General features: G+C 37.4%; 1 protein-coding gene across 23 annotated transcripts in view; it reads right to left on the bottom strand.

The window, feature by feature from the left end:
• The window catches only part of gab1 (GRB2-associated binding protein 1), a 90,649-nt gene extending 73,086 nt beyond the window's left edge, over positions 1 to 17,563 (bottom strand). For all 23 annotated transcript variants that reach the window (XR_013816252.1, XR_013816253.1, XR_013816254.1 and 20 more), the window contains exons 1-2: positions 17,066 to 17,563; positions 16,856 to 16,977 (exon numbers count right to left, since the gene is read on the bottom strand). Coding sequence is in view for 19 of the 23 variants with exons in the window: in XM_079813467.1 (XP_079669593.1) it covers positions 16,856 to 16,927 (72 nt within the window). In the remaining 4 variants the exon portion in view is untranslated. The remainder of the gene's footprint in view (positions 1 to 16,855; positions 16,978 to 17,065) is intronic.
• Between the last annotated feature and the right edge of the window lie 368 nt (positions 17,564 to 17,931).

Raw genomic sequence — 17,931 nt, 5'->3', positions numbered from 1 at the left:
ATACATATTAATTCAGCATAGCAGTGATATTTAGATGGTTTTACCTGCATACAAATCCCAAAACTCTGGTGCACAGAGTGTATGATACCGTTTTTTTTTTTTCTGTAATTTCAGATACAGTTCTGCCCTAAACATTCTTTGAACAAACCAAAGGTACCATCTCTGGTTGTCAGTGTATGTTTAAGGGAAAGAACTGCAGCCTTAAAATAGCCCCTTCTAAAAATGAAAATGCTCAAATCTATTCTTAAACTGGGCTCACCCAAAAAGTCTGCATCACAATATTTGGCAACTTCAAGAACAAAATGTCTGTTCCTGAAATCCCCCACATCCCCTCTAAAGCTTCTTTTCATTAGCTGCTAATTTCATTCAGTAAATAGGGCAGACTGGTCAACTAATTAAACTAGTCATTCAAGATTAATCAGGGCTCCAGACTGCAACCTTTTTTCTTGCCAGTGCCAGTACAGTTTTTTTTAGAGGTTGCACTGGTGCAACCACCACAAACTGATAACAGCTGCCATTTTTGTTGCATCTGAAAAACATCAAAAATGTTAACGAAACAAAAGCGAAACAAAACAAAAGTGGAGCGAAACTGCGCTCCTTGTTTGAGCTGTTGTTTGATTTTGGGCATTAGATTCAGTAAGTAATTACTTGAAGTAAAATATCAAGCATACAATCTAAATTTAATGGTGCTGACAAATTCATAGCACCTACTTTAGAGAGACCGAATCCAATCGATATGGCTTACAATCAGGGCCAACAGCATTCAATTTAATCAAATAACTTCAAAGGCTCATGCAGGGCAGTTTTGAAATCCTCAACACAAACGGAGAAAATGAAAGTGTGAGACTTCCATTTTCATCTTATCTAATCTCTGCATGGGAAAGAACAAGACTGAACAAATATCCCCAGTAAATAAAAGCTCACATCTGTTTACAAACTGCCTTTTCCTGTAAGCCTCTCATTGCTGTACATACTTCTGCAGTTCAGCGCTCAGGCCAAAGGCTAATTCGGGATCAGCTGACAAAACAACACTAGTCTAGATATGCAGACAATGACACATGCAAGAATAAAAGTAATCAAACGTGTTGTGATTCAGATGTCGAAGGCATCGAGAAGTAAAGGGCCACTGAGCACTTCAGCAGGTTATAATTATAGCTAAGCTCGTCATGCTCAATGACTGAACACTTCAAACAAATACTACAGATAACACAAGGAGCACATAGCGGCCTCTAGAAATAGACATAAAAATTGTGAAATAAAAGCACTTCTTAAAAAAAGTGACCAAGACACATAGGTGCCAGGATGTAAAATTAAATAATTTATTCAAGATGTTAAGCAGTCTAACTGGATCTATTAAACACTGCACATGCTAGTCATTAGGCAAGGCTCAACAAAAAGTTTTTTTATTTAGCCCCAGTCAGGACAGTAGTTAAAATTTTTGATTGCGCTGTGAATATGTTCACTTTTCCCACCACAAAATAATTTTAAAATATATGTAGTAGTGCTGGGCGGTGTACCGGTAGGGTGGCCATACGTCCAGATTTTGGCTGGACAGTCATTTTAAGACAGGATTTTAAGCCCCCTGTCCGGCGTCCGGTGCAGCCTTAAGCCGGGCACTCATTTGTCCTCCTTTTTGGAGTTGCGCTGAAAAGTTGCTAAAAAAACCCCCCACTCTATAATCTTTATTGGGAAGCAGCAGCATAGTGTCTAATGCCGTAAGATATCTGGTCAAACAAATGATTGGCTGAAAGCGGTGTCAAATAAATATCTGCTATATCATTGGTTAAAAACGTAAACAAGCCTCCACGACGTGCTGGCTACGTCATATCATAACGTTAACATGCTGAAACGTCAGACCTCTTTTAAACCGGAATGGACAAAAGAAAAAAAAAATTATATCAAAGAGCAGTAGAGACGCTTTTCATGGATTTGGCACTGTGCCAGATTATTTGTTTATTTATGTATTTCTTTTATTTCCAGAAGTCCAGAAATGTTATGTTTTTAGGCACTGTGCACTTTGCAAGACAGGTTCATCTCAGTGGCCAGTTTTTGCAGCAGACATCACATTGTCTTGAATAAATACAAAATACTGTGAACAAACACTTTTTTGCCTCTTACACATAGGTCTACTTCAAGATATATCGTAGATCAACCGGTCTAGTAATGAATAGAGTAGGCCATTTCAGAATCACTGTATCATGATACCATCGATATGATGGATAAAATTGTATTGTAGTTGCGAGTACACCAGAGTCCTATGCAATTATTCTACAAAAAGTGTCCTCCTTTTTGGTTTATGGAAATGGCCACCCTATACTATACCGGTTCATACCGAATACCAGTGTTTATTTTTGTCATGATATGAATTTTGATTATAACGCAATACCGGTATATGTCGTTTAAACAAAGTTTGGAACGCGGCGCAGCGTGACACTGTTTGAGAGGGGTCCTATTTCACTGTAGTGAGGACACAGCTAAGATCGCATTACAGCCTATGGCTGAATCCAAAATCGCCCCTATACCCTTAAATAGGGCACTATTTGAGGGACAGCCATTTGTAGTTGTGTCCGAAACCATAGTGGACGTTGTTGAGTGCACTCATTCAATCTCACATTGTACTGCAAAAACAAGTGTACAGCCAATGTACACACAACGTCTGTCCGAATTCACTCTTTCATTCACTCCTTCAAGTGAACTGTATTAGTGGACTAAAGTAGGGAATAGGGATTGAGGGTTTAGGGGGCAATTTCAGATTCAGCCTATGATTACAGCCGAGAATTCAAACAACACGCGGCGCGCGCAAGAGAGTGGTTTCTGCGCGGAGCGCAGCGATGAGATTAACAACGCTCACCACATGGATCATACAGATCTACAGACCGGAGCGAGCGCGTTTCAGTTTTTTATGGACATATTTCATATACTCTAGTGCTCTAAACATGAACCAGCAGTGTGTATGCGCGCATATTTAAATCACATCTTCTTCAAATGAAATATAAGTGCAAACAAGGACACTTATACAGCTGTACGTCTGATCACGACCGCAATGACACAATGGATTATTCTGATACACAGAAGACAATGATGTAAATTAATAGACTGACAATTCAAAAGAGAATGGGAAAAAAAGTAACCGCTTTATTTTTTGTGTTAAACTGACGTGTGTCATTTGTTCAGAGACTGTAGTGCTCTTAAATGTATTGAAAATATCCTTAGACCTTTTAAATGTTCTTCCGCGTTTCTCCCTCATTTTGGTAGTTTGTTGTTATATAGGGTAGATTTTTTAAATGCTTAAAGTGCCATCAACTCTATTTTTACACAAGATACTATTCATGTGTCTGTAATGAGCGTGTTGCAGGTCTGTGTTTTATTGGTTGTTATCTCCCCACAGTATCATTTTGTGGGGCTTTGAAAATCTGTTATAATGCTAGTGTGGAATTTTTCTACAATATTCACTCATCATGACCGTAAAATAGGGCATTCTAGTCAATCTACTGCAGTACTTCCTCTCAATCAGTAGAAAATGTGGTTAACTGCCTGTCATGCACACGGCGGGAAAAAGTACCGTCATATACCGCGAAACAGGTATCATTTAGAAAAATACCATAAAATGCAGCGTTTCCACCGAAATTACCCGAAAATTTTTTTACCAGGAACTTTTTTTACAGGAACTTTTTCCCCCCAGATCTGCTACTGTCTGCTTTTCCACTGCGGTCTAAAGTACCGGGAAGATTAGGCAAATTAGTCCGGTGATGTAGGACTATGCGTGGCTGCTCCTCCCAGTCAGCGACGGACAGTAATCATTTTTGCGCGATATTGTCTGCAACAATAACGAGGAGATGCAAGCAGCGCTGCTTTTGGTAGTTATGTTTTGGTTTAATAAAGAGGTCATTAACAAAACGGCGGAAAAGAGACGAGCACTGATACTAAAGCGTATTCTGAAAGCTCGTAAAGCTAGATTTAAAATAAGACAACGTATGTTATTATCAGCTATTACGGACATTGACCGTGAGATGGCTGAGACGAACGCGCGCCATCAGACAGAAAGAGCAAGACTGATATTTACTGAATGCAGAATGAACGAACCTCGCAAAAGACTTTTAAAACTGCCGGTTGAAATAAAATGCAGCGTGAATTCAACCAATCAGCATGTTCAGCGCCCAAGTGCCACCCCCGAAAGTTCCCGAACTTTGTAAAAGTAACTGTTCTCTGGGAAAAATGGCATTTGGGGGGTAAAATATGTGTTTTTTTGGCAGGGTTGCCTGCTAAAATTCGCATTCCTGGGTCTAAATATCACATAATTGGGGTCGCTTCAACAGACATGGAAAAACATCCTGCGGGAAAAACGCGGACTTGGCAACACTGCTTGGGGCAGATAAATACCTGCGTGCAATCCGCGCAAGCAATGGAAAGCGGCCTTCGTTCGCGCGCCAGTAGTCAAGGGAATTGTCGCTTCTGGCAATGAGTAGTTCAGCTGGATACGTCTCTATTTGTTCTCATACCGCTGACATGCTTCATCTTTGATAGGCAGACGCATCGCGTGATAACAGCTCGACCGTGAGTGAAACCTAATCGCTTGCACACGGATGGGAGGGGCGGGTGACATTCATTTTCGGTTTACGTTTTCGGCTGTTTTTTTTATTTCTGCCGGAAACCGATAATACCATTTTCGGCTGAACATTTTCGGTGGCCGAAATTTCGGTGCACCCCTAATATATATGTATATACAATATATATATATATACTGCAGCATCTTTATTTATTATGCACGAAACAACATTCCCAGCTTAATGGGCGGTCACACTACACTTTCCGTTCTATTGACTTCCATTCATACACATGCGAATGTGGGAGACAGGAAACGCAAGCTCATGCGAAGAAGTATCGCATTTTGGCGTGTTCCAAAGGTCAAGTTTGGCAAACTCTGACCTACGAATTCGTATCACGTGAAGATGTGTGACCAATAAAAAGATCGATAAGCCTTGGCTTAACCTCTTGGCTAAATGAAAAGAATGAACATTTTTGCAGTAAAGATGAGTAAATTGTATATTTTTACTTTTTGGATTTGTTATTGTTTGTTATATGTTGAATTTATGTTTATAAAGAGTGTCCGTAGAAATTTTGTGTGCTCAAAGTCTAGTGTGACCGTAGCTTGATCCTGGATGTATGACCAACACAAAGATTGTAAAATGCAGTTGCCCCACATAGCATTCTATTCACTCAAATTATTAATAGTGATTACAATATTAAAGTCAGCATGAAACAAAGTTGCAATAGACTTTACTTCTCTATTGTGATATACCTGGCTTCTCAAACAAAAACAAAAAAATGTAGGATGGGAAAAAATGGGGATTGATTGGATTGTTGGATGGCTGTTGTTTACGGGAGGGTAAGTTATTTTGATAAAAAAAATTGTGCACATAAATTTAAAAACATTATGTGCACGGATAAATCATTTGTAATAAATACTCCAATAATCTATAAAAATAAGATGTGTCAATTTTGATTTTATGGTGAGGAAATAATGTTCAATAATGTCAAAATTAGGGCTGTGCGATATTCAAGAAAAATGCGATATGCGATATCCTTGTTAAATAATGCGATATTCGATATGCGATACGATATTGCTTTAAGTGGGTAAAATCTATTTAAATCATATTCAAAAGATTATAAAAAAAAAAAAGAGAATGATACCATTTATGCGTTTCAAATTCCTTCTGGGAAAAGAAAGCATCGGTACAACTTCTGCAAGTGACCAGCAGTGTTTTGGCAAATATTTATGTCACAAATCTGACAACATAATTTTAACATCAGTGTAAACAAACAAAATGTAATGCCAATATTTAAATACCAAAACTCTTGACTTGAGCCAGTAATATATAGTTATATCAAACTAAAACTTAACATCAAGAACATCCAGGTAAACAAAGACACCTGAACTAGGGGTGGACGATTATTTTTGTTATTTTAATTTATCTTTGTTATTAGAAATTAGAACTAAAAACAGTAGTCTTCACATTAATTAAATATACACTGATACATAATAAAGCTACAAAGGTTACACAGTCAATTCTCTGCTATAAGCATCGACCTAAAACGTAAAATTTTCACAATGTTGAAGTAGCCTATTAAAATCATTCAGATATTGCGTCCCCTTTCGATATGCATATTGAGATATGTACATTTGCGATATTTCGATATATTGTGCAGCCCTAGTCAAAATCGTGCAAACTTACTATGAAAGTGGATTCGTACTGTAACAACAACAGTAAAATTCAAATGCAACTTTGTTTCTGAAATACTTTCCCACCAGTAAGGAATGTAAATAGCCTGTATATAAAGATCTGTGCTCTGGATCAAACTGATGGAACCCTGGTGAATAATAAACTCTTGAGCTTCCCAGCAAAAATAGAAAGGTCGTAGAGTAAAGGGAGATAATATGTGTATGTGTGTGTGTGTGTGTGTGTGTATATGTGTGTATATGTGTGTATATGTGTGTATGTGTGTGTGTGTGTGTGTGTGTGTGTGTGTGTGTGTGTGTGTGTGTGTGTGTGTGTGTGTGTGTGTGTGTGTGTGTGTGTGTGTGTGTGTGTGTGTGTGTGTGTGTGTGTGTGTGTGTGTGTGTGTGTGTGTGTGTGTGTGTGTGTGTGTGTGTGTGTTTTAAGGGGGCAGGTCCCCTTCCCTGCTCCCAGACAGAGGCTGCCTTTGGAGGCCCTCTAGAGAGCAGACTGTGTGAATGAGTTACAACAGCTGAGGCCTCTTCCCTCACCACTGGAATCCTAAAACACACACCATCCTGCCAATAAAATCAAATCAACCGAGCAACAAATGCTTATCCAATGCTAATGTAATGCTTTTGTGAGAATCTGCATATACCTAAGGCACTAGAAATCGCCTGCAAAAAAACCCTGCACAGATCACTTTGAATGCAGCTACATGATCGTACGTATCCCGAGATGTCAGCATCATACCGGCTGTTTTCCATGAGGTCTCTAAAAAAAAATTTTTCCTTCCGTCTTGATATATTACTGTTTATTACTGCCTATATATCGAAGTATTATACCAAAATACAAACTTACATTGTGTGTTTTCCACACAAGTAGGACATTCAATAGTAAGCAGACAAGGGGTGTTTTTGTGTGTTAGATAGAGGTTAAATGAGTGGTAACAATTTTTAAATAACCATTTTTATTATTATTAGACACTCCCCGGCTGTTTCAAAATGTGCAGACAAACCTATTTGTTCTCTGGCCATTTCATGAAAAAATTCAATTATATCCTCTCTAAAAACCATTCAGACAATAACAGCCATTATTACTAAAATACGTGCTTGCTTTTTATACGTCAAGACCTTGAAATGACTGAAATTCACTTTACTAAATCAATGTTCACATAAGCCCTTATTTTTCTTTTTAGAAATTGCTTGTAACCCGGAGTGTAGAGAAAGGACCAGATTATAATTGCGACAGCTAATGATAGGATTGGTCAGAGTTTTTAATGCAATTGCGGCATTATATAAAACTTCATTCGGTTGACTCGCTGACTCTGACAATATTAAATTCAGATCAGACAAAGTGAAGTTTGTTTGGATACTAGGGTTTTAAACCACAAAATACCTCAACCAAAACACTAAGCCACAGAAATGCCCTTTTTCTAGCTTAAATTGCCAACAGAAATGGCTACTTTAACAGCCAATAACAAATTCTTAAGAGAAAAAGCAGTGTGAATGTGGGAAAAGGTTTGATTTAAATTGGATGTAATGTAAATGACGATGGTTGGTTTAACAAACAAAAAAAAGACCATGAGATAAAATAGCACCTGACTAAACAAATGCCTCAATAAACAAATATTGATGACAAAGACAATGTTTGATTGATGTTTTTTCCCTCCCCCCTAGTGATATGGAATGGTAGGCCAAATAAAAGGTCTTCACAGGCCAACTTTCTTCTATAATTAAATCATAATTTTCAATATAACTTGCAAAAAGTTTACCTCAGAATACACAACTACAGTGAATGGTTATCAATGGGGAAAAATGCTTTTTGCTGTCAGATTATGTAGATTACACATCTACCAGTTTGTATTTGCATTTCCCCATGACAAAACTTAACATTCAACCATCACCCTCTTGGTTATTAACAATAATAAATGTTTGCTTGCTGTGAAGCTATTTAACGCAACATCTCATGCAATTCACCAGAAGAGGAATCATCTCTCATGTGACAAGTCAGAAAAGCTTCTGTTATTAATATACCATTCCTTTGACAATGAAAAGTATGTTTAATACTAATATAATTATATTTTGTTTTTGCATCATAACAGTGTCAAAAAAACAACATCATCTCTGTATTGCATGGCATTCAAAACAAAGGCTAATTCCAAATTAGCATTTTCAGTTTTGATTTTCAGCCCATGCAGTGTCCAGAATTTTCAGTTTCAGCCAAGAATTTTCATTTTGGTCCATCACTATTGAAAAGCTATATTGGGTAGGAGTAGAGCACATTAATATTGCAAAAGGTTTTTTCTTATTTGTTACAGTTAATAATTGATAGCAGAGGCAATCCATTATCCTGGCCCCTCTCAGCCCTGACAGAACTGCTCTGGACACAAATGACCAGTCGGGGTGGGAGGGAGACCGGCAAAAAGAGGGGGAGGGGAAGAGAGAGAGAGAGAGAGAGAGAGAGAGAGAGAGAGAGAGAGAGAGAGAGAGAGAGAGAGAGAGAGAGAGAGAGAGAGAGAGAGAGAGAGAGAGAGAGAGAGAGAGAGAGAGAGAGAGAGAGAGAGAGAGAGAGAGAGAGAGAGAGAGAGAGAGAGAGAGAGAGAGAGAGAGAGAGAGAGAGAGAGAGAGCGCAAAACAAATGAGCAAAAATGTCTGCACCAGCACCTAGCTAAGCCGATAACCCCAGCCACAAACACTGTTTGTTTCTGCTCTGTTCATGTTTGTTTCAGCAAAAAGTTGCACGATTATGTTTCCCCCACCTAAGCAGATTTAATGAATCCCAGCTAAAAGAAATAATTCAACCACTAAGTAAAAAAACTATTTTTTTGTTCCTCTTGTGCACCCCACTGAATTTAGTGCAGCAAGCTTTTAAAATGCAACTGCATGCTTGGAGGCAGTGAGCGAAAGCAGGCATTGCATGGCATGGGTAATGGCTTGTTTTGTAAATGCTTAGAGTACCAACTGGCTTGCTGAGTTGCATTAAGGCAAAGGGTGGAGTGTGTCCTTGATTAGATAGGTTGAACTGCACAAGTGACTAGATTTCTGCATTTTTCCCTCTTGGCTCTCTTTCCCCATTTTGCTCCAACCTCTCAATCTTCCTTGACGCTTATTGCACTGTGGAAAGCTGCTGTGTACTACCAACCATAAACAATAATTTCACAATCTCAGAAATAAACTACCGCAAAGCAGAACTGAAAACAGCAACAGTAAATACAAACTTGCACGTTGTTATCATTGGAACATATTTCAATCAATCAATACCAGTGTCATAGACATTTTCTGCGTAGTTGTCTGTCCTGTGTGGACATTTCCTATTGAAACAGGATTTTTAGAAATGTAATTGGATGTATGTAAAAATATATATTTAACTTTACAAGCTAATTTCCAGCATTTTTTACATATATCAGATCATGCTAATCCTTAAAAACACAAATAATTTGAATAACTGTTTAATGAAATCTTTAGCAAATCTCACAATGAATATCCTCTTTTTACTGTATATTATAATGGTGTGATGTCTAAATCCACCTTTATATGACTGATTTTAGTTTTTGCATTTTATTTTCACTTTTAGACAAAATGTATCTGCCATTTATTGGTTTGTCAGTCATAACATGATAATTATTATCTTATTATCATTTGTTGGCCAGAATTTTAATATTAATAAATCTCTACATTTTTAATTAACCAAAAGGTTTAAGTTACATCACCACCATGAACAATGATTGGCTACAAGAGGCAGAGGGCGGGACATTCTGATTTTGAAGAACATTTGATTGGTTTTGATTTGATTAAATACAAATATCTGCTAAAACTGAATTTTGAAAAATGTTTTTGAACACTAAGTTTTATAAGCAAATAAATTACAGGGCCTCATTTTCGTTTTGGAAAATGGGGTAATTGGAAAATTGAATTATATTGAAAAAAAGGACAAATAATACAAAAAAAGACAAAATAAAGACAAACAACAAGAAACTTTTTTGGGCAAGTCTAACACTGGTATTCAGAAATACTACAGAAACTGAATAAAGTAATCAAATGAAGAAATAACACTGGATAGTCTTTAAGCCCAGTATAAATTAAATACATAGGCTATTAATTCTGATTCCTTGTAATTAAAGCCATCTTCTGTTGTTTTATCAACATTAATGACAGACACATATTAGGCTGCTGTCACTTTAAAGTCCTCATGAAATCAAAATTGATCTTATTTACTTTGTTAGCACACATTACAGGTCTTGGGGTGAATAATTAATCCGTGCAAGTTAATACACAGAAAATTTTTTTTTGCCGTGGTAATCTTTAATCAAAAGATCAAAATCTGAAAAGTAACTTGCGTTCCCTTTCCGATGATGGCATTTTGACGGCCACTCCCCTCCAAACGTTAGTCTGCTATGAGCGAGAGATGGAGAGGAGGAGCGCTGAAGTAAAACCCTGCCCTCTATTCAATATTCCGTTTCACTTGGAAATGCGTCACAGCACTGAAATAAAATCAGTTGCAACTTCCGCTTCACTGGGACTTTAAGAGCTAGTTCATGGATCCATAATAGGCTACTGTTTTCATTATAGAGGGTATGCGCTTGACGTCACCGTCGGCCTAGTGATTGCGGTTACGCCCACTGAGTGGCAAAAAGACACAGGCAGCATTGGTTTTCAGAGAGAATGCCGCAAAAAACACAATCCCGCACCGAAATTCGAGCCCTGAATAAGCAAATGCTCATTTATTGCAAGAACCATAATCACATTTTTGGGTCAATATTGTAATCACGATTATGAGTGGGCCATATGGCCATAACCTTAAACGAGTCATTGAGCACGTTTACATGCACACCAGTAAGCTGATAACTCACAAATATCAACTTATTGAAATAACCAGTTTTCCCAGTTTACATGCAAACCAGTAAACTGACAATGCAAGTAAACCGCGTTTACATGACTTTATTAATAAATCGGATTATTTCCTTGTAGTAACGTCGAAAATAATAATTTCCGTATCTGACTTTGAGTATTCCATATGTTATGTCAGTTGTGATGTTAAATAAAGCTTACAACATGTCAGCGGGAAACTTACGGCTCATATATTACTCTCTCATGCAGTTACAGATGTAGCGTTTTGACTGAACCACTTCTACTGCACGAGAGATGAGAACACATTTTTACAATTTTCCGGGTCTTAAAAGAGTCTGCGTTTGTGATACATTTCCTTCTTTCTTTCATGCAAAACGCTCGCTCTGTCTAGAGGTTTTTAAATCGGCTCTAAGTATGCATTTCTATCACCTGTCACACAAGCACACTTCAATAAGCCGTCAGAAAGCAGGTTAATGCGTTTACATGCAGCGCAAAATCGGGATAAGAGGCAAAAAACTACCTGTTCTGACCGGTTTATGTCTAAGCCGTTTATGACCTTACTCTGATAAAAGAAAACAGGTTACCCCGTTTACATGACCATGTTCGTTGTCGGAAAGAACGTGCATGTAAACTCACTCATTTATTTGTTGATAGCAAGTATATATTTGCTGGAAATAAGGTTGCTATGATATCTAAATATTTGATACCAATCACAATTTTAGATACCAATTTCGATACCACAGCAGAATACTAGGCTAACTAATGCAAATATAAAAAAGGCCTCTAAAAAAGGATTAGTAGTAAACAGTCAGTAATAGAATAACAAAAATGCAAATTACAAACAAGTCACCTCAATACCAAATACACGGATCTAATATACTGATTCACATTCTATTTTCTCCCAACTGTTTACATTCACTTAAGACTCTTAAGATCGAATGGGTTTGTGTGAACACTTGCCAAGCCCAGCATTTTGACATAATTTAGCATTCATTTGACTATTTAGGCAAACACGAAGCTCAAAATTCACTTTGCTTGTCCGTGTTTTGCTCTGTCTCAGAGAGCACGCGCAGAGAGCCACCTAAGGAACAGCGCGAATTCTCTTTCATGCTTTTAATAACTTTTTAATATCAAGCATGCCCCATTTTACGAAAGTCACATTACATGAGTTTACTGATTTGCACATTAACTTTGGGCTTTTACAGTGGAGCGGAAGTACACCACTGTAAAGGAAAGGAACGGGGCATAATCATTGTTTTATCTTGATTATCAGAATGATTATTGGAAGCCAAAATCAATTTTGATTAATCGCACAGCTCTATAAGCAAGTACATTCCACATAAGCTCTAAGTGAGAAATCACATGACCGATGAGATGAAATGGTCTCACTAGCAGAAGTGAGTATTACCACTCCAGACTTCAATATGAATTTCCACATTACTGTACCATGCCGCCGTACATGTGTTCCCAACTTCATTTGGCGGTTTCACAATTAGCCTCTCCAAGCATTACGAGAAGGGTGCGAAAGAAGAAGTTTACAAAGCAGAGAGGATGAGGCCAAATGGAAAATGCTAAGACACTAAAAAAAATTAGCCCACAGGGACATTTTCAACTGACGTTATAGTCCAGTTTGAGCAATATGTTGTGGCTATTGTGGGAAGTAATAGCTTATGATCTTCTGATGCCACCAGTCAGATGTCTCACATGGACAGGCCTAAAAAAAAAACCTGTTTTTTTACAGTTGTGTATCCCCTTTTAATATACTACTGCTATACTAGCTAGTTACCTGTCTGAGAAGACCCTTAGTAAAGCAGTGTGCACTTTGAGCCATCAAGAGCATTCCCTACAAACAGTGCAGTCAAATGATCTGCTCTGCTCTTAAACTGCTGCCAAACCGTCAAAAACACATCAGACTTTTGAGGATCTAGACTAGAGCATGTGCAATGAACTTCTCAGATAAATCAGCTGATCTACTGTTTTCTTTTAGCCCTATTAAATGATATGATTTAGAATATAAAATCCAAAATCCAGAAGCTAGACACAACCTCAGGTCATTCAGATTATGAAACAAAGCGCTATTGTGCAATCTCTACTGTTATGATTCCATAACATGTTCAAAGCATTCAAATTTCTAGCTGGTTCAAATGCAAATAATAGCCATCGTTTGGATTATGAAATAACAGAGCGTGTCTTTTCTGCTGTTTCAGCAGTGGGAATCTTCAAAGACTCCGTTTAATTTAGACATAGCCTATATGAAAGCACAGAATAAGAGTTAATAAACAATGGATTTTGAAAGAGACTTATTACCATTCAAAGTTTGGGTAGGCAAGATTAAAAAAATTTTTTTTAATAAAAATGTATCATATACACCTATATATACACCCGATGGCTTGAGGGTGAGTAAATCATGGGGTAATTTTCATTTTTGGGGAACTATCCCTTTAAAGAAGCATCATATGTGCACTTATGCTGGATTTATTTGATAAAAAAATACAGTAAAAACAGTAATATTCTGAAATATTATTACAATTTAAAGTTTTGCATCTTAATATATTTTGTAATTCAATTTGTAATTTTGTAATGTAATTTATTCCTGTGATGGTAAAGCTGAATTTTCAGCATCATTACTCCAGTCTTCAGTGTCACATGATCCTTCAGAAATCATTCTAATAAACTAATCTCATAATATAATACATTTCGTATTATTATCAAATCGAATAAACTTCCCGAAGATTTGGTAGAAAGAATCAAACTTTGTGAGTTGATAAAGATTGTACTGTTCGTTCGTTAAACGAACGGATCAGATGAATTTTGAATTAACTCTTTAAAGGTTAGTCTGTAATGATTTAATATACATATTCGTAGTTTATTGCAATCGATTGTTGTTAACTAATATATATATCTTGCATAAATACCTAGCTATTTCCCTTTTGGGTGATGTTAGAGATTTATAATTTGAACATAACCTGTAATGATTAATCATAAACAACTAAATATTAATACCCATAATTCCCTATTGAGGTAAATTTTAGTTTATTATTATATGTAGCCGAGTCGCTACAATCTAATCTGAAAAACGACGTAATATTTTTGTGGAAACTGTCTTTTAGGATTTAGGATTATTTGATGAATAAAAAGTTAAAAATAACAGCATTTTTTTGAAATATAGAAATCTTATGCTACTTTTGATCTATTTAACCTATCCTTTTTTCTTTTTTTTTTTTAAATCTTTGAATGGTAGTCAACATTTTTTGAGGATGTCTACAAGTGACATGAAAGAAAAACATTGTAGGGCGTCTGAAGTAGATAAAAATTACAGGGTCATCTGAAGTTTCCCAGCGCCGTCCAACACAATCAAAGTACAAAACTTTTGGATATGCATCTTAAATTAGAGCTCATGTTGATAAAAGTAGTATAACTGGTCAAAAACAGATATGCCTAATAGGCCTGTACACCTGGCATGGGGCTCCTCTTAAAGAGAAGCATTTTAGTTATTAGCCACTCGACTCCAATAAAAACAGTCTGGTCCTAATCAGCCACTTTCAAAGCACCACGTGATACAGTGAGACCACTCCACAGTCTCCAGCTTCATGCACCAGAAAACAGGATAGGAATGAAGACTAATATTGAGGACATCACTTCAGTAAACCCAGACTGTAAACTTGCTGCAACAGGAAAGAATGAAGTTTCTGTTATCTTACACTAAAAACCAACCAAACAACTAATTTGCCCGATGCAAACTGTGCCAAAGGCTTTTATCCACCATCACTTTGCTTAAATGCCTCCCAAGCTAAAGGAAATCAAAAAATGACTTCTGAGAACATGCTGTGGTACAACAAAGCACTTGTTCTTGCTTGGATCTAATCTTATTATAGCATTGTGTGGATGAGCTCAGAAATCATTTTAATTCAATTTGGAGCCATGAAACATTGTTCATCACATTCAACAGACTACCGTTTACTCTGGAAGCTCAAAGCATGTGAAATCACACCCTGTCTCTCAAGCCTTCACATTTTCATGCATTAGCTACAAGGACAAATGCATTAGTTGTTATTGGAAAGTTCCTTCTAAACAATGGCAAAATATGCCAAAGATCCCACTTTTGCAAATTGCTTGTCTGTTTGAGTCTAAACTGTGTTGCTGATTGTACAATGAGGTAAAATATGAATTCAATAGCAATGTTCCTAGCAGAGCTCAGCTAGATTAAAGGAATCCAATAAAAAAAGCATCACATGAGCCTCGAGGAGATTTCAAACATGTTTGGTTGGAGCTCGATAGCGGGTAGAGCTGTAAGTGAGTGATTTCATTACAGATTATTGGTGTATATTACCACTAAGAGGAAGGGAAGACCCCATGGTACACATACAATGTGTGAATCACTAAATGCATTGACTCATCCAGTGCAGACAGAAAGGAGAGTTAAGTGTTCTTCAGTTGTCTTGGCAACTAAAGTAGCAGCAAACAAAGGCGTTTCATATGATTTGGTGAAAAATAAATATTCTAAAAACATCTTTGAAAATGGAATGTGACAAAAGTAAAACATGCAAAACACACAAGATCAAGTAGTCAGCAATCAGTGTAAAGATCATTGGTGCAAGCAGTTAAATTTTTACGATCAAAATGAATGACTATGAATATTAGTGTCATCTATCTGAACCAGCACTGTTTTCTGCAACCTTGATGCATGTCAACAATACCTTTTGGCTTTAACCGCACTTAAAATTTGTCATATGACTTCAAAAGACCCATGCCTAATGCAAACAATTTGGGTACACGCATTATTTACAGAGTCGGTTGCATAAAAGAATGCTGCAAACAATTGCAACATAAACTAGTTCAAGCCACATTCCATTAAAACAATAAGCATCACATAGGTTTACGCTTATCTGGCTCTCATCCATTCCCAACTATAGCAGAGGCTTCGGACATATACTGACTACTACTGGTATGGATGAATGAAGCTTGTTGGTTTTTTAATATTTTATTTTGTTCCTTTTTGTCTATGCATCTCATACATACTGCACATCCACTTGTTATGGACATGCCTGGATTCAATTCCAACTATTTTTCATGTGTTATTGATGGCTAAGTAACTGCTGCACCCCACTACCACAAGTTCCCAGTCCCAGTCTGCTTGGGCAGAGGCATTTCAAATGGCAGTTGCTGTGACTATCGTAGGTTCTGTTCACAACTATTTTATGTTTAAACCCCAAGCACTAGCTAAAAGTATAGGCTACATAAAGTATGCTTGTGATTTTTATTGTTGTTATTCTTTCCCAAGTCAATTATGTCACGTGATATCAACATGGCGCCACCCATGAGGGGGCGACCCTCTCTATGTAGAAAAAAAACTGCCTTTTCTGCAAGCCTGGCATGTGAGAGTCACAGTGCTACTTCTCAATAGGGCTCTTTATTTGTGTATAAATCCTTTATTTAGGAAAAAATAAGTAATTGCCTTCAATAAACAAAACTAAAGTTCTCTTCTAGCACCGGTAGGTGTGTCCTACAGCACCGACCAAGAAGACCATAAATACTGATTTTGCACATGCGCTGCGTTCGCGAAAACAACAAGCAGCGCTGACACACTCAAGTTATTTTTGAGGAACTGAAGTTTTAAACTTCTCTAATCGTCAGCATTTTAGAAAGAAAAAGCCTCAACCGACAGATAGCGAGCACTGATTGACCTGCGGTTGTTGGAAAGCGTACTAAAAATTTGCATGAATCTTGCCTCAACAGTTCTGTGGTTACAACACTGTCAGTGCATTTGAATAAGATTAGAACATTACTTACATAACGCCGTAACTTTTTTTCAGGTGGAGATTTTCTGAGCCACCCCGAGCACACCATATCTCCTCCGCTCATTTTCTTATAACCTCTCCGGAAAATACGCGCTTTAAGTTTCGTGTTTCAACCTGCAACATATCAAAGCAAAGTCCCAAAATATGAAGTTGAAGTTGAGCCGAAGTGTTTTCAGTACGTGTATTAAACCAACATGAATACCGTCACTCCTGGTTTCCAGCACGTCCACACGGGAAGAGCTTCCCGACAGCGACACGGTCGGATCTTACAAACTCTTCTGGATGAAGTCCTCTCCTCTGGCGAGAGGAATAAATCAAGCACAGTGTGTTTAAACACCGCGATATCCGTCTATAGCTGAGCCCCCTGTTAGTTTACACACTTTGTCAGTATAATCCGCTGTTTTCTTTTTTCCCGATTTGAAATGCAACGAGGCAGCGAGTGATACTCGCCAAGTTCGGCGTAGTGAAAGCTTTGCTTGATTACCTTATCTCAAAGTAAAACAAAACAGTTTCCTTGAAAATATATAGAGTTTTTCCTTGGTTTTCCAAAACATTATGGTCGCATTCGCACTGGAGTGCTTTTTGAAGTAGAAATCCTCCCCGATCGTCGACCTTCCCTCCAGTTTCACTCCCCACAGCTCCTTGCTGATTGACAAGCATAAACGTCGATACTTTCCCTAAACTCAGCCTCCTCTGGCCTATGGAGGCAGGGAGAAGTCGTTCAAGACAGAATAAAGACCATTACATCATGGGAAATGTAGTCTTTGGAGTGTTGCCCCGTCAGAGGGAAAACACTGAGATGGTGCTCTTATTACAAATAATCGGTGTAAACAAATCGCATGTCCCAAATAAATCTTGAGTTCGGATTAAAAATGAGATAATAAAGTAGAAGTTGTTTTTATCCTAATCTTTTTAATGATTCTATTGAACCGGTTCACAAACTCGCTCTGTAGAATGTGTAAAAACAATCGGACTGAATCGTTCTGCTACATTCAAACAAGTAGGCTGACTCATGCTTCTCTTATTATATTTTAGTAAAGATATGATAGAAAAACAATGGCTGACTCA

This window comes from Gobio gobio, assembly GCF_949357685.1.
Source record: "Gobio gobio genome assembly, chromosome: 3".
NCBI lineage: Eukaryota > Metazoa > Chordata > Actinopteri > Cypriniformes > Gobionidae > Gobio > Gobio gobio.
This window is presented reverse-complemented; position numbering and strand designations above follow the sequence as displayed.